The 14925-nt window shown below is 38.9% G+C and overlaps 1 protein-coding gene across 1 annotated transcript in view; it reads right to left on the reverse strand.

Moving 5' to 3' along the window:
* UBE2N (ubiquitin conjugating enzyme E2 N) overlaps positions 1–14710 on the reverse strand; it is a 29530-nt gene extending 14820 nt beyond the window's left edge. The window contains exon 1 of the mRNA XM_031463029.2: positions 14553–14710. Coding sequence (XP_031318889.1) covers positions 14553–14582 — 30 coding nt within the window. The 5' untranslated portion in view covers positions 14583–14710. The remainder of the gene's footprint in view (positions 1–14552) is intronic.
* Positions 14711–14925: the final 215 nt, after the last annotated feature.

Consider the following 14925-nt stretch of genomic DNA (forward strand, 5'->3'; position numbering starts at 1 on the left):
GGCATTCAAGAATTTGAGCAGTGGAAAAATGCACAAGGAGAAAAATGAGAAGAAAGGAAAAACACCAAGAGGCAACAAGGTGGGTTATATCCTTTGCTGCCAAACTCCTAACTCTTCAATAAAAATCACTAAACTTGCAAAATTCTTGCAACTAACAGATTCTTGAGTCGGTTAACAGCTCGTACAGTCCCAGAACCACACAGACAAAGGTAAACCTCTGACCTTGAACTACTAGATAAATGGCCAAACTTTGGGCAGGACATTAGACTTTCACAGGCTAATGAATTGGAGAGCTAGATAAATGTAGTTAGAACTCCAAGGTACAGGGATTTACAATTGGATTAATCCTTAAAACTGAGGTGGATGTTCAAATGTGTTGTTTCATTTAATTTTCAGAAATGTGCACAGAAACCTATCAAGTGAACACTGGACTAACAGCTCACTCTAGAGTCAAGGGCTCTTTTCACATTTCAGTTAGAGCATGGAATCCTCAGCATCCAGCAAGTGCTTCATATGTCTGCACTCATGTTAGGTGAATGACAGAGTTTATAACTAAATGGCATATCAGGACTAAAAAGAGAAAATACGTCTCTTAATTTGCTCGGACACTATATGAAGAAGTGTCCTTGGAGCTGATGCAGAGTCACCAAGGACAGGAAGAATTTGTTGCCTTAGTTATTTTCTCTCTCCAATCCCACTTTCTTCTCTAATGTCCCCGCTTGAAAGCATGCAGTTCTGTCTTTCCTGAGATTTGAGGGTTGGCTGAATAAAGTGGGGAAAGATTTAAATGATTTGGAACAAAGGTATTTCTCTATACAATATAACGATTACTTTAAAAAACAAAACAAAATAAAACCCTGACAGTCAACCTAGTGGATGAAAGCGAGGGAGGGTCCTTCCCCTAAACTTAATCAAAACAAAAACATACACTTTTTAAAAATCTGTATTAATCCCAAAATTTGCAGGACTGAAGTCAAGACAAGTACTGCCACATCTCAATGGTTTCACGCACTTCCCTATCACGGGCTAGACCAGAAGGTTAGGCAGCTTTCTATCTTGAAAACTTCTACACTGGAAATTCATATTTGTACCACATGTAAAGTAAATGTCTCTCACTTATCCTTCTATAATTTGGGACTCTGGAGGTAGGACTCTACAAACCACATTTCTGCTCTGCCAGGGGCTCCCTGTTAAATTCGGCAGATGGGGTGGGGGTGCTAAAACTGCAAGAAGGCACTTGTCTCTTTTGGGCTTCTGGTCCACCTGAGGTGCCTGTAAGCATCACCCAACAATCCTGCAGCACATTCATCCAGCTTAATCACCACCACCACCACCCCTCCCCTACCCAACCAGAGGGATAGACCCTCTTCAGAGGTCTGGAACCCAGTTCGGGCTCCTTCTCCCAAGTTTCTAAACTTAAGTAACTTTAACCTTTTTTTCTTTTTTTCCCCAGACTTAGAAGAGGTAGCTTCTTCCTATAGCTGCTACTTCACAATACCTTTCTCTTTTCACCCTTCAGTCACCAAAGTAACAATTTTTCCGTACATGACAGCTCCCACGTGTTCACAGACTTGCCAGAGTAAGGATTAGCCCAACCAGCTGCATACCGCCTATTACCACCCTACCCCTTTTGCCCTCCACTTAGCAAAGGATACAAAGGACAGCTAGGAAGCAGAAGGGCAGTTGTGCCAGTTAAAGAAATGCCAACTCTAGAGAGTACTCACACAGGCACCTCGGTCCCCAGATGCACCTCAGAACCCTTCCACTTGACACAGGCAGAAGCCACAATGCCCATTATCCAGTAACTAGAAAATAATCAAATTCATGATTCAAAGGTAGTTTACTGGTATCAATGTGAGTTTCACAGAAGTCAAGATCAACACTATACCTACCAAGATCTACCCTTCCTCACCTTTCAAAGTAGAGGACCTCAGTTAGATGCATTTTAGAGAACAATCTGATAACATGCTCAAAGTATGCCACACCCAAGTGTGAATGACCCAAACAGAATTTCACAATCTTGGGAGAATTCTGAGACTCCCAACCACTATGCAATCAACTTCTCCCCAACCAAACTTCTTCAATACCCTCATAAAAAGATTTAGGGTACAGTCATTTTGCACACAACTCAGTTGTACTTTGAGGTAACAATTTCACATATTTAGGAGTAAAGTGAATCTAAAGAAAAGGTAAGTTGCACAAATCAAGATTAAGGAGAGGGAAAAAAGAAAAAGATTAAGGAAAGGGATCTTCCTGCCAGAAGATATAAATAACCTTTTTCAATCTTTCTCACTACCATTAGAAAGCTTTTTCTCTAATTCAAAAAGATACATGCACCCCAATGTCCATAGCAGCACTATTTACAAGAGCCAAGATATGGAAGCAACCTAAATGTCCATCAACAGATAAATGGATAAAGATGTGATGTGTATATATAGATATATACAATGGAATACTACTCAGCCATAAAAAAGAATGAAATAATGCCATTTACAGCAACATGGATGGACCCGAAGATTGTCATATCAAGTGAAATAAGCCAGAAAAAGAAAAAAAAATGTATCATATCACTTATATGTGGAATCTAAAAAAAATTAGACAAATAAACTTATTTACAAAGAGAAACAGACTCACACAGAAAATAAAATTGTAGTCACTGGGGGCAAAGAGGGGATTAGTGGAGGGATAAATTGGGAGTTTGCGATTTGCAGATACTAGCTACTATATATAAAATAAATAAACAGCAAGGTCCTACTGTATAGCACATGGAACTATGTTCAATACCCTGTAATAGCCTATAATGGAAAAGAATATGAAAAGGAATATATACGTGTGTGTGTGTATAAATAAATCACTATGCTGCAGATTAGAAATTAACACAAAGTTGTAAACTGACTATGCTTCAATACAAAAAGAAAAAAAAAGAGGGGCAATAAACCTGTTTATGAACTGCTAGGAAAGAAAGAGTAAATATATATGAAAAATATAAAGCTTTTTCAGTAGAGATGTGATAACAATAAGACTCTTGACATTGAGCAAAATGAACAGTTTTTCTATTCACAATCACATTTTTTCAAGACACCTGTCTTCCAATAGAAGTTGTATGATTAACCCTATAATATAAATGAGAGAGAATAAATAGCATGATAATATAAAACACCTACAATTTTATAATTATGAAACAAATCTTTGGACTTGGACTGCAACATTTGTTTGGGGCCTAAAAAATACAATCTTCTGCTTTAAAAAAGGAAAAAAAAAAGAATGTTAGTGTGTTTCTATACCACCTCTCTCCTCCTGCTCCAGGCCATATATTTGCTTTCATTTTACTAAAATCAAATATTTGAATTAAATCATTCTGACTACACATGCCAGCTAATGGCAAATGAAGTGGCTGATACATACCATGCAGAAAGAATTATCTTGAGTATTTTTTTTAGTCTGCCATAAACAATACACAAACTGTCTACAATCAGTATAAAGAACACTGCAGACATTCTACATACTAATATTCTTAATGTTTAAAATATTAACACACATTGGCCATAATTTACAAACATAAATACATAACCATAACTGGCCTGATGACCCAACTCAAGAAATGAAGTAGCACTTTGGAACAAAGAAGTGTATGTGTCTACTCTTAAAATATTAAATTGCTGTAAACTGATTACTCATAAGCGGAAACATACAATAGTTTTACTTTCTTTCTTCATTGATAATAGATCTAAATAAATATCTGCATTATTTTTAAATCCAAGCCTGAGGGGCACAGGGAGTGAAAGCCTGCTCGGTGACTAGGACTGGGTTCTTGGCTGTCAGAGTCCCACTGCTTACTAACACAAGAAAACCTGCTAATGCAATCCCCACAACAAAGGGAGACGACACTGGAGTTCTCCAATGCCTTTGTTTATGGCCCTGTTATGACTAATCCATTATTATCAATTAAGCAGTAGAAAACAAAAGGCTAGTGTGTACGTGTGGGAACCATAAGGGCAAAGGTCTACAGGCTTTTTAAAAGTATACATGGCAATCAAAACTCTGAGCCAGGGAGTGTCAAATATTTTATTTTTCTGATGGTTACAAAGAGCAAATTACATACATATATCTAAACATCACTTTGAACACTTTAAATATATACAATTTTTATTTGTCAAATTTTTTTCCAATTTCACTGTAATTAAAGATTCAGTTAACAATAGAACCAACAGTTGTTTCCTAGAGTGCCTTTACAAGATTCCAGAAAATAAAGCAAGTGACTTAAATTTTACCCCTGATTTTCTTTCATGGCACCTGTAGAAAATAGTTTTCTAGTTCCTGAACCACAATATACTTGATATGTGGGATATAAACAAGATAACTACAGTCAAGATTCTCCCAGAGGAGCAAAAAAACCAAACCCAACCAACACAGAGTGCTGGGTAGTCACATTTCATATGAGGGATGTTCTCCTGAAACATGGCATAATTCAGAAGTCGGAAAATACATCATTTTGAATGGTAAACAGTATCAGTATCAGAGGTTGTATAGGAGAGGGGAGACAAGGAAAGAGATGCTGATGAATTAAGATGAAAAGATGAGGTTGTGAAAAAGCCTTGCATGTCAAGTCAAGGAATGTGAACTCCATCCTATACAGTAAAGAGTAAAATGATCACATTGGGTGTTTTTAGAAAAATGTGGCAATGTGGAAAACGAAGAGAAAAAGAGAAAGAGAACATGTAAGTTAAGATAGAAAGATGAGTTCTCGGATTATTGCAAAAAAGTCCAGGGGAAGATAAGAGACCACATACAAAAACAACTGCGAGGAGGGGAGACAGGAGTGCGTTAGGAGAAGCAGAGGCATTTTTGAGGTTCAATCAATCGGCTTAATAACAATTGAACATGGAAAAGAGAAGAGGGAGAGGAGAGAAGAGGGAGGGGAAGTAAATTGCAGGCAACTGGGTTAATGTCGATGTAATTAATAAAGAGAAAAAAACCACCAGAAGTACTATGCACAGGAGGGGAGACAGCAAAATGAATACATTCCATTGTAAAATAAAAGTTGACTTTAAACTGTCTGCAAGATATCTACGTGAAGATAAAATGTAGGCAATTGGAGAGAACTGAAACTCAGCACTAGATTTGGAATCATTGATCAATGTAGACTGAAGCCAAGTAAATGAATAAATGTGTTCAAGAGAATGTATAATGAAGAAAGGTCCAAGGTCTGAACCCCACAGGAACATGAAAATTTAAAGGCTTTAAAACTATCAAAGTTGACAGGATACAGGCCTTCATATTAGTTACTCTGGAAAGCTACACAAAATTTCAGAATACTGCTACTAAGAATCTGTGCAATTTTTTTTTTTAATTGCTTAAGTGCTAGCTTAAAAGCCAAAAGGGAAAATTAGTTCCAGTATTAAATGCTCGTGGCTTCTTCTCAATGAGAAGTTTCCTAAAAGGAATGAGAAATAATGGAGGCCCAAAGGAAGTGACCTGGCCAAGGTCACAAAATTTATTAATCCTTAAGAAAAAAATTAGTCAATACCGATTCCTACCCATTATTCATCAGAATTGGCTCAGATTTCTCAGTATCCAGCCATCAAATCTTTAAAGATAAAAATGTACTGGTTGCTGACAATATAATAATATTATTATTATTATTATTTTAATAATAATAACAACAACTCCAAAGGCTAAAGGATATTTCTTAAATGTTCTAAAGCAATGCAGGTTTTAGTTTTATAGGAACCAATACAGATTTACCTGCTAAAAGTTCTGCTTTGCTTCATTCAGCACTGTAATTTCTTAAAAGCATTTATGTAGAAAATTTCAGCTAAAAAATTCTAAAGGGAATGAAGTACTGATATATACAATATGGATGAGTCTTGAAAATATGTTAAGTGAAGCCAGACACAAAAAACCTTATTATATAATTCCATTTACATGAAATGTCCAGAACAGGTGAATCCACAGAGACAGAAAGTAGATAAGTGGTTGCCAGGGGTTGGGAGTACGGGTAGCATGATTGCTAAGGGGCAGACGGTTTCTTTTTGGGTGTTGAAAACATTCTGGATTTTCTGTTTCTAGACAGCGCTGATAGTTGTACAACTTTGTACTACATTAAAACCGCTGAATTGTACATTTTAAAAGAGTAGATTTTATGATATGTGATTTATATCTCCAAAAAATGAAGCATTTAGGTTTTCCTTTCATATTCAGTAAGATTTTAGCATTCTATCTATGAACTGGAAATTGGAATAGCAAAAGAAAGTGAAGGGGAAATAATTATCTGTATTACTTCATTATTTTTACTATGTTACATATTTAGTATATTAATTGAATTTTTAATAATAAACATATATCTATGAACAACACTTCAAAAGGAAATAAACTTTTTCAAATTAAAAGACTGCATGCGAAGTGTCTGTGGTCCAAGCAAAGAAGTGCTGACTCATGTTACAGTTTTAGCACTGCTCAAGTATCTTCCTAGAGCTTGATTATGTCTAACCTGGAATAACGTCCTTCTCCCCTAACCCCACTTTTCTACTTACCTTTCAAAATTCAGCTCAAAGGTCAACCTCCTAAAAACCTCTTTTCCTAAACCAATCTTGAGGGTTTCCCCACACTGAATGTCACATATGGTGTTCCCACTGATGCCTTTGTTTTCTATATATGAGAAGGTACTGTCTGTGTGTGTGATTTTAGTTCTAACACATCCTACCCTTCTTTGCACTAAAGCCAAGCACACACAAAGGCCACTGTTTCTGCAAGGTGCACACTAAAATCATCTGGAGATCTTACGACAAAATGTAACAAAAAACATGTTGGGCTGGCAACTGTTAAATTTATAAATCCCCAGATAATTCTGATGCACAACCATTAACTACTCAGATTATTAACAAGTGTTCACCGAAACTATCTTCTAGTTCCTGCCACTCAATACATTAGCAGCCTGTCCAATCTAACTGGGAAAATATTCCAGTAAGAAATAGGGAAGGTGTGGCCAAGTGTTCACTGATCTCTAATGACAATCCGCGGCAGGAACCCGAAAGTAGATTGCAGCACTTTTAGATTAACCCTTATCTGAATCACAACAATAAAGACAGGGTAAACAGAGTGCTTTATTCAGAAAAAATATATATATATTTACTTAACAGGGAAAGTTCATTTACAGCTAAAGGTAAGAAACCTCAAGCTTTGTAGCTATAAATCACTGTGTCTTCACCTGTGAAAAGAAATGACTTTTCTAAAAAAGCCAAAGCAAGAATTACAGTACGTGCAGGTGTAGGGGGATTTTTACTTAAAAAGCACTCTTCTTTATTCTTTCTAAATGCAAGGGAGAAAATTAAGCAGGTAGAAATACCCTCCCTGAGTGGAAAACACAAAATTAAGTTTAATAAGTGTAAGATAATTCTATTTTTAGGCTTACTGAATGAAAAAAATCTTGTTTAAAACTCAGAGTGGTTATGGTCTGATGCAGTGATACTTCAAATGTATTTTCCTACCTGCTCTTTAGTTCCTTCTCACTGGAACCCCAAACTTCCCCAAATCTAGGGATCCTGGAGAACAAGATAGATATATGCCACCCCAGAAGAAGCAGTCTATCTTAAGTCAAACGTTATTACTAAACAGGGACCCACCTGCACAAAAGCCTCTAATTAAACTACAATAAGACACTATCCACCACATACTGGATTTGTGGAATATGCTATGCATTCACTCTCACTTTCTCTTCTTCTCCCTCTCCTTCCAGCTTTCATATCTGCTATTCCGTCTGTCCACTTTCCCTCCTCTTAAAGTTTAAAAACTCTTCAACAGGTACCTTTCCTTAGACTATGGTAAATCCCAGGTATTCCTTCTTTCATAACACACCTCATTGTAATTTCTTGTATCACAACTGTGTCTTTCACTAGACAGGGATGCCTATCTTGTTCACCTGGCTTCGTGAATATATAGTATGCATTCAATAAATGTCCACTTAAATGAACTGAAACATGTTTTACAAATGGATAATAAAAAGGCAGACAAATTGCAATGTTATGGAAGACTGAAATATAGCCCTGGGCTCTTAAAAGCTTACTAAAGCCATTTTGCCCCAGTCCCATAGTAAGGGGGTAGACAGAGGTAACCCCCATGGTCCTTAAAGGTCACTAAAAAACAGGGACTTTACAGCAATAACCTTTTCCTTAGTATAAACTATAAAGAAATCTTAGAAGGTCGTAAAGAAATAAAAAGCACCCATAGTCTAAAGACACATAGATAGCATTTGTTATACTTCTTTCTAGTATTTTCTCAACTACAATGCCTTCAGTCACTATACTGTGAAGACTTTGAAAATAAAAACTGACTTGCTTAAAAACAGACCAAACCTCTGATCATGACGTACTGTGATGGTACTGAAAAGTAAAGGAGTTTGAAAATCTGAAGAGAAAACAGCCAATTAAAAAAAAAAAAAAAGCAAAATATGTCAACATTAGATTCTGAAACCAATGTCTAAAAACACTTTAAATTGAAGCTGGGAAAAAAAAAAAAAAACTACAACCAAATCCTAATTATTCAGAAACATCTGAGTTACAGGCCAACTTGGAATTATAGATATGCCTCAGTTTCCTTAGGGGATTTTAGAATAGCTACATCCAGGATTTTAACAAACATGCAATGCCCTGATCGTGTGTGTGGTGTGGTACAGCTCTTGAAAAAATGAATAAAGAATTCTTTCTGTCCATTCCCTGAGTGCTCTTAACCAGTTATCCAGTTCTTCCAACCTCACATTCATGGTTTCTAACACCAGAGATGTCAGGAGCCAAAGATCTCACTCAGAGTGACCCTACATCCTATCTAATCTACAAATTAAAGATGACGTATTTAATACTAAAAAAAAAAACTTCACTTGGGAAGCATTTTTAAAAGTCACTAAGATTTCAGCTGAAGTTAACTGATTCCCTATTATTCACTTCCTAGTTTGTATATCCATGCTGATAACCCTCATACATTACATTTGCAAAGAAAATTTCAACTGTATAATAAAATATCAGTCCAACTCATCTTTTATATAGAAACAAAAATTCTTATTTCTTGGTGTAACATTACTACACATACTATGCCTTTCAGATCTGTTTTTAGAAAGTAAAATTAGATAACATAGTAATTAAGCAACCACATCAGAACTGTGATGACTACAATTATAATGTCCAAAGCCCCTGCTGGATGCCATCCTCATTTCCTTGGTTCTATTATTTACTTCCACAGTGCACACGCATCCATAACTCATGATAACAGATTCAAATGCATGATCAGAATCCATACCACATGAATCTACAGTGTAAGTTATTTCCTTCTTAAATCCACTTACAAGCAGGTAAACCAAACCACTAGATACTGCATAGAGAAAAAAGCAAAGATATTGACTTGCAAGTCCTCAATATTGATCATCCAACTTCTCTGGCCTACAGTCTCCTCATCAGAGAAGGAAAAGGATAATATAATGTTCTCTACTGTGTATGGCTGTAAGACATTGCAAGTGTGGGGAAAACTCATAACTTCCACAAAGCGCATGCATAATATTCCTGATATTATTATTTAGCATGGTGGATACTTAAGAAGTACTTGATAAATTGACAAAACTCAATCTCTATTGTGTGAGAACTGATCAATCTAGACTGAAGAAAGTGCTTGACAAAGAGGAGCTTAAAAAAATAACACTCAACTATTTTTAACTTACTTTTAATTATGCGTACATTTCATAATCAAAACATTAGCTAGTACATTAAACAATATCCACGTAGCCTGAAAGTTTAATTACCTCCAAAAGTAGTTCAGGGATTCTTAACCTGGAATCCATGGAGACCAGGGAACTCACATGTTTCTCAAGAACCTGAATCCCCAGAAGCCATATGCAAAAAATATGATTTATGGTCCTAGGAAGGTAAAAAAATTCTTGAATTGGGACAACCACCAAAAGAGCTTAAAAACCACACTGTTTCTAGTCAAATTTTTACTATGTAAGTTTATCTGTTTCCTAAGGATGTTTTAATTACAACTCATAACAAGTCCACCCTCATTATGGTAAGTTTTTCATGTCTTTTTTTAATGGGGAAAAAACATCAGCCAAAGTTTCCAGGGCTTACAAAAGGGTCAGTTTTCTGAATCACTTTTCTTACTAAAAACTACTTTATGTACTAGAATACGTATCAAATGAGTAGCTTTTAAATAGTGATGGGAAAAAAATCTGTATTTTTAAAAATCAAAGTTATTAAAGTACAAAACAGAACTCAAGTCTCAGTACAAAGTCAGATCATATCAGGTCTTCAAGAATTTGCAACTAAAGCTCACCAAACAGAAATCTAAATTTTAGGAAAGACTGATGAAATTCTAATCTCAGAAGGTTGGTTTACTAGGTTTTAATCAAATAAGTCAACTCCTTGAGTAAGTTAACTACGGTTTCCTTAACAGTACTTGCTATATTTGATAGATTTGCTTTCATGGTTACTTTCGAGCAGAAAACTAAAGGAACGTCATTCTGTCGATGTAACATGTAAAGCTGAGATAAATTTGTTTTTGACCAAGTCACAACTACAGAGCTCATTTATTTATTCCCAAAATAACTCTGGTTCTTTATGACAGATGGATTAAGGAGGACCTCTTATTTTACGTGCCTTTTAACCTATGTGATTTGAAGCTTTAATTGCTTCCTCACTTTTAGAGACTAAAAGAGGTTTGGGCGAGGAGAAAAAGAGAAAAAAAAAGAAAATCCTAGCTAAACACATTAACTGCCAAGAGTCAGTATAACTCATACATGTGTAAGTCACTATATGTACGACCACTCATTACAGCATTGTTTGCATGGAAAAATATGGGGAACAATCTAAGTTATTCATATGTAATTAGCTAAATTAAGGCCTAAACACAAGGTTCCACAAAGCAGCTCTTTAAAAAATTAGTCACCTCAAAGATGTATTTTTGGACAGAAGAGGGAATCAAAGTACAATATTTGCTTGGGAGAAGGGAAGGAGGCCTAACATATATGCACTAAGTCTCTCTGGTCTTTTGGGGAGAATATACAATAAAAGTTGTGGTTGTCCAGGGAGGGGAACTGGAATGCTGAAGGACAGATTAAGAGTCTTAGTTTTCCTATATGTACCCTTTAGAACCTTTCAAAGGTGTCCTAAGTATTTCCTAGTCAATAGAACAAAAGATTGATTTGTTTTGTTTTTAAATGAATTTAGGGGTAGAATTAGAAACTTTTAACTCAGACATATTCAGATAGAATCTACTAAGCAGTAACACTGTCAAATTATATAGAATAACTCTCCTAAAACTTTCTTCCAAAAAGACTGAAGTGCACTCATTCATTCAATATTTCAGTGGCAAGGCATTAGATTTGTAAATTATGTATTCTGGGCATTCGAGCACTTCCTAAATCATCCAAGAGTCCCAGCCTTCATGGGGCTTTAATGGAAGTAGAGCTAAACAGCAAATAATGTAACTTCAAGTAGTGATGAGTGCTATACAGAAGAGAAAGAAATAAGAGGATAAAGAGAAATTATGGGAGATGGGGGAGGACTGTGTTTTAGGACTGTTAAGGTAAACCTCTCTGAGGATATGACATGTGAGCCAAGAATTGAATATGACAAGGCAAGCAATGCAATCAACAGGAGGAAAGCCCTGTGACTGAAACACTTGTAGCCTCTTATTGCTCAACAAAAAAAGCTGTGGCTGCAACGTAGAGACCCCAGGAGAGAGTGCAGGAGATGATCTCAGAGGCAGGCAGATCCCAGATGCATGCATGTAGGGCCTTGTAGCTTGGGGGGGGGGGTGTTAAGATTTTATTTTAAATGTGATGGAGAATCTTTGTAGAGTTCTGAGCAGTGACAAGATCTATGTTTTAAAAAGTAACACTAGCTGCTGTTTAAAAGGAGACCAACACAGTAGACCAGGCAACAAATGATGGAACTGAACAGCGGTTTCAGAAAGATAGGGAAATGTGTCTGATTCAGGATATAATTAAAAAAAATAGAGCATACAGAATTTGCTACTGAATTAGACATGAGAATCTGAGTAGGATAGCAACTGAGTGAATAGTAATTCAAAAAAAAAATCTTACATTTGTATAGTTATTGATAGTTAAAGTACTTTTACATAATCTTTATGTCATTTCATAATAACCAGAGGCAGGGGAAGGTTACACTGGGTCAAGATTCAAGTTCTGCCCCTTGCCAGGTTTAAGACCCTAGGAAAGTCCTTTGAATGGGTTTCTAGCCTATAAAAGGTATTGTCTACTTCACAAGATTTCTGCAGGTACCAAATGGTTGAAAAATTTCACAGATGTAAATAATGCCCATATTTCAGGCAGAACTGTCTAATGAGAGACAGTACATTCCCATCATTCAGGGCAGTAGTGCTGCCTCACTGCCACCACCATTATATTCCATATAGAACCTTGTACCCTGGTTGACAGAGAAGGAGGCAAACCCTTTGTTTTTTTAATACTGATATAAAAAAATAAACATTTTCAATGATTATAGAAAAGCCTACATAATATAAACATGGACACTATAAAAAAAATAGTGTAATCTTTTAATCCTTCCTAGGGATTGGAGAAAATAGTTCTTTTTGCTATAAATAGCATTCAAGTAAAACCACCTAACTCCTACAAGATAAAACCCAAATCAAGGCACTTTTCATTAGAGACATGCTATCAACAAGATTATATATGAGTTATCACTGTCTTGATTTAAATAGTAAAATGTAAAAGCCTAGTGTAAACTAAATTACCGTGTGCCAAATGAATTGAATTATGAGGACTTTGACTTATTGCTTCAAGTCATATCTGTAAGTTACTACGGAATTAATTTTTCCAAGGCTTTCATATTATTCCAGAATACCTCCAGCATCAAGCAAAAGCAGAAAAATATATGAAAAGTCTTTAGTTCTTATGTATTTTGGAGAATTATCTTGAATGTCAATGTGTACTATGTACTTAATCAATTACCTGAATAACAGTAAATAAAACTCCGAGGATTATTGGTGTTCAGTTCTATTTTCCACCCCTCATTGTCAAATGGGGCCTCAATAAATATGACCATTGAGGCCATGTGACTGCATTATAACTAGAACCACACGGTAAGGACCTCCCACTGCACACAGCCATTAAAATGCCTTGGATACAATCTGAGACAAACCTTTAATAAAACGAATGAAGGTTTTATACAACACTATGAAGGTTCAAATCATTAGATTCCAGCGTACAATGACAATCTGTTCTACTTCTCAAAGACTTACCTTACAAAACACATCTTATTTCTCTAAATCAAGCATCTTTAGGTCAGAGATACCTCCATCTCAGATAAATTTCACTGCAATTGCCTGAAGCACTGCACAATACACCATCCTTCAACAGGTCTTAACCATTTAGCATGCATCACCCGCCAAACTTTAAGAACAAACCAGATTAAATACACGTTCACCAGGCTATAACAAGTAAAATGATGGTGCAATGTATGCACTTTAACTTGCACAATAAGCAATACAGAGGATCAACTAATTTCCTTCACCAAAACTGATCAAAAATCTCAAGGCTTTGTTTTTGAGGGTTGCAAAATTTTTTCACTATGAGGACTTGATGATATTCATGTAAAGAACCTAAAAAAACCAAGACGTCTAATTTTTCACGGTTCACTCGTATTTGTCAAAGTATACACTCGTGAAGAGCCGAAGAATGGTTTAATAATCAAAGCGCACAAAATGAAGAGGCAAAAGATTTCACAAGGTCCCCCTATCTGTGCCGTTCCACCCCTCCAACCCCCGCCTGCTCTTGTAAACTATTTCCTCTGAACAGAAGCAGTTCTGAAAGAGTTTGCCAACCAGAGTAAAATCACTTCGCGGAGATAACTAGCGGAAACGTATTTAAGGAGAAGAGATCGCGGAAGCGAGGGCAGCAGGGCGCGGAGCCCCCACGTCTCCGGACCCCGCAGCCAGGGGCGAACATGTGCGGGCGGCTGCAGGACGCACGGCCCTCCCGGAGCCGCCTCCTGGGGCACTGGGCCCCGCCCGGCCTCACTCTCCCGGTTCATTCATTCTGAACCTGGGGCTGCCGCACCCCCGCACTCCCGCCCGGGCCGAAACAGGGATCCCGGGCCGAGCGGCCGTATCCGGCCGCAACCCCCTCCCGGAGTCCGGGCCCCACCGCGATTCCCGCGCGCCCGCGGCCTCCGCCCGGGGGTGGTCTAAGAGGCCGCGGAGGCCCGCGCCGGCCCGCATTTGAGACTAGAGCCCCGCAACCCCGCGGCCCCACCCTCCGCCAGGGCGCGGGCCCGGCCTTCCCTGCTCGCGGAGGGGCCGCCTGGGAGCCCCGGATCCCCGCCGCCGGGCTGCCCCACAGCGGCCGGAAGTCTCCGGGGCGCCCCCTCCCCAGCGCCCGACTTCCCTCGCCGCCGCGGCCAGATCCTCTCCGCGCTGCCTCGGGCCTCTCAGCGCGGGCCGCGGGCCGGAGGAAGCTAGGGGCCGCGCCGCCCGGTCTGCCGAGCCGGCGAGAGCAGAGCGGCGAGCCGGCGGCCGGCCCGAGCGGTTACCTTGATAATCCTGCGGGGCAGCCCGGCCATCTTGTCAGATCCCGAGTTCGGCCTCTGGTCTCGTCTCCGGCTCCGCTCGCCTCACGCACGAGTGGAAGTCCCGGGCTCCACTTCCGGGGGACGTTGCCGCGCCCGCCGCCGCCGCCGCCGCCGAGGCCCCTCGGGAAATGTAGTCCCTGCTCGGGCGCGGGCGCGGGCGGGCTTCCCTCGGACCTGGCCCCCCTCCCCCGCGCTCCCCGCCCCAGCCGCGTCCTGGGGGTGGCGGAAGTGACGCGCCGCGGCGGGGCAGGGACTTGGGGGAGGCGGCGCGGGGCGGCGCGGAGCTCCGGCGCTCGTGGCCGAGCCTGCCGCACGACCGCGGGACTGGGCCACC

The sequence above is a fragment of the Camelus dromedarius genome, chromosome 11 (genome assembly GCF_036321535.1).
Source record: "Camelus dromedarius isolate mCamDro1 chromosome 11, mCamDro1.pat, whole genome shotgun sequence".
NCBI lineage: Eukaryota > Metazoa > Chordata > Mammalia > Artiodactyla > Camelidae > Camelus > Camelus dromedarius.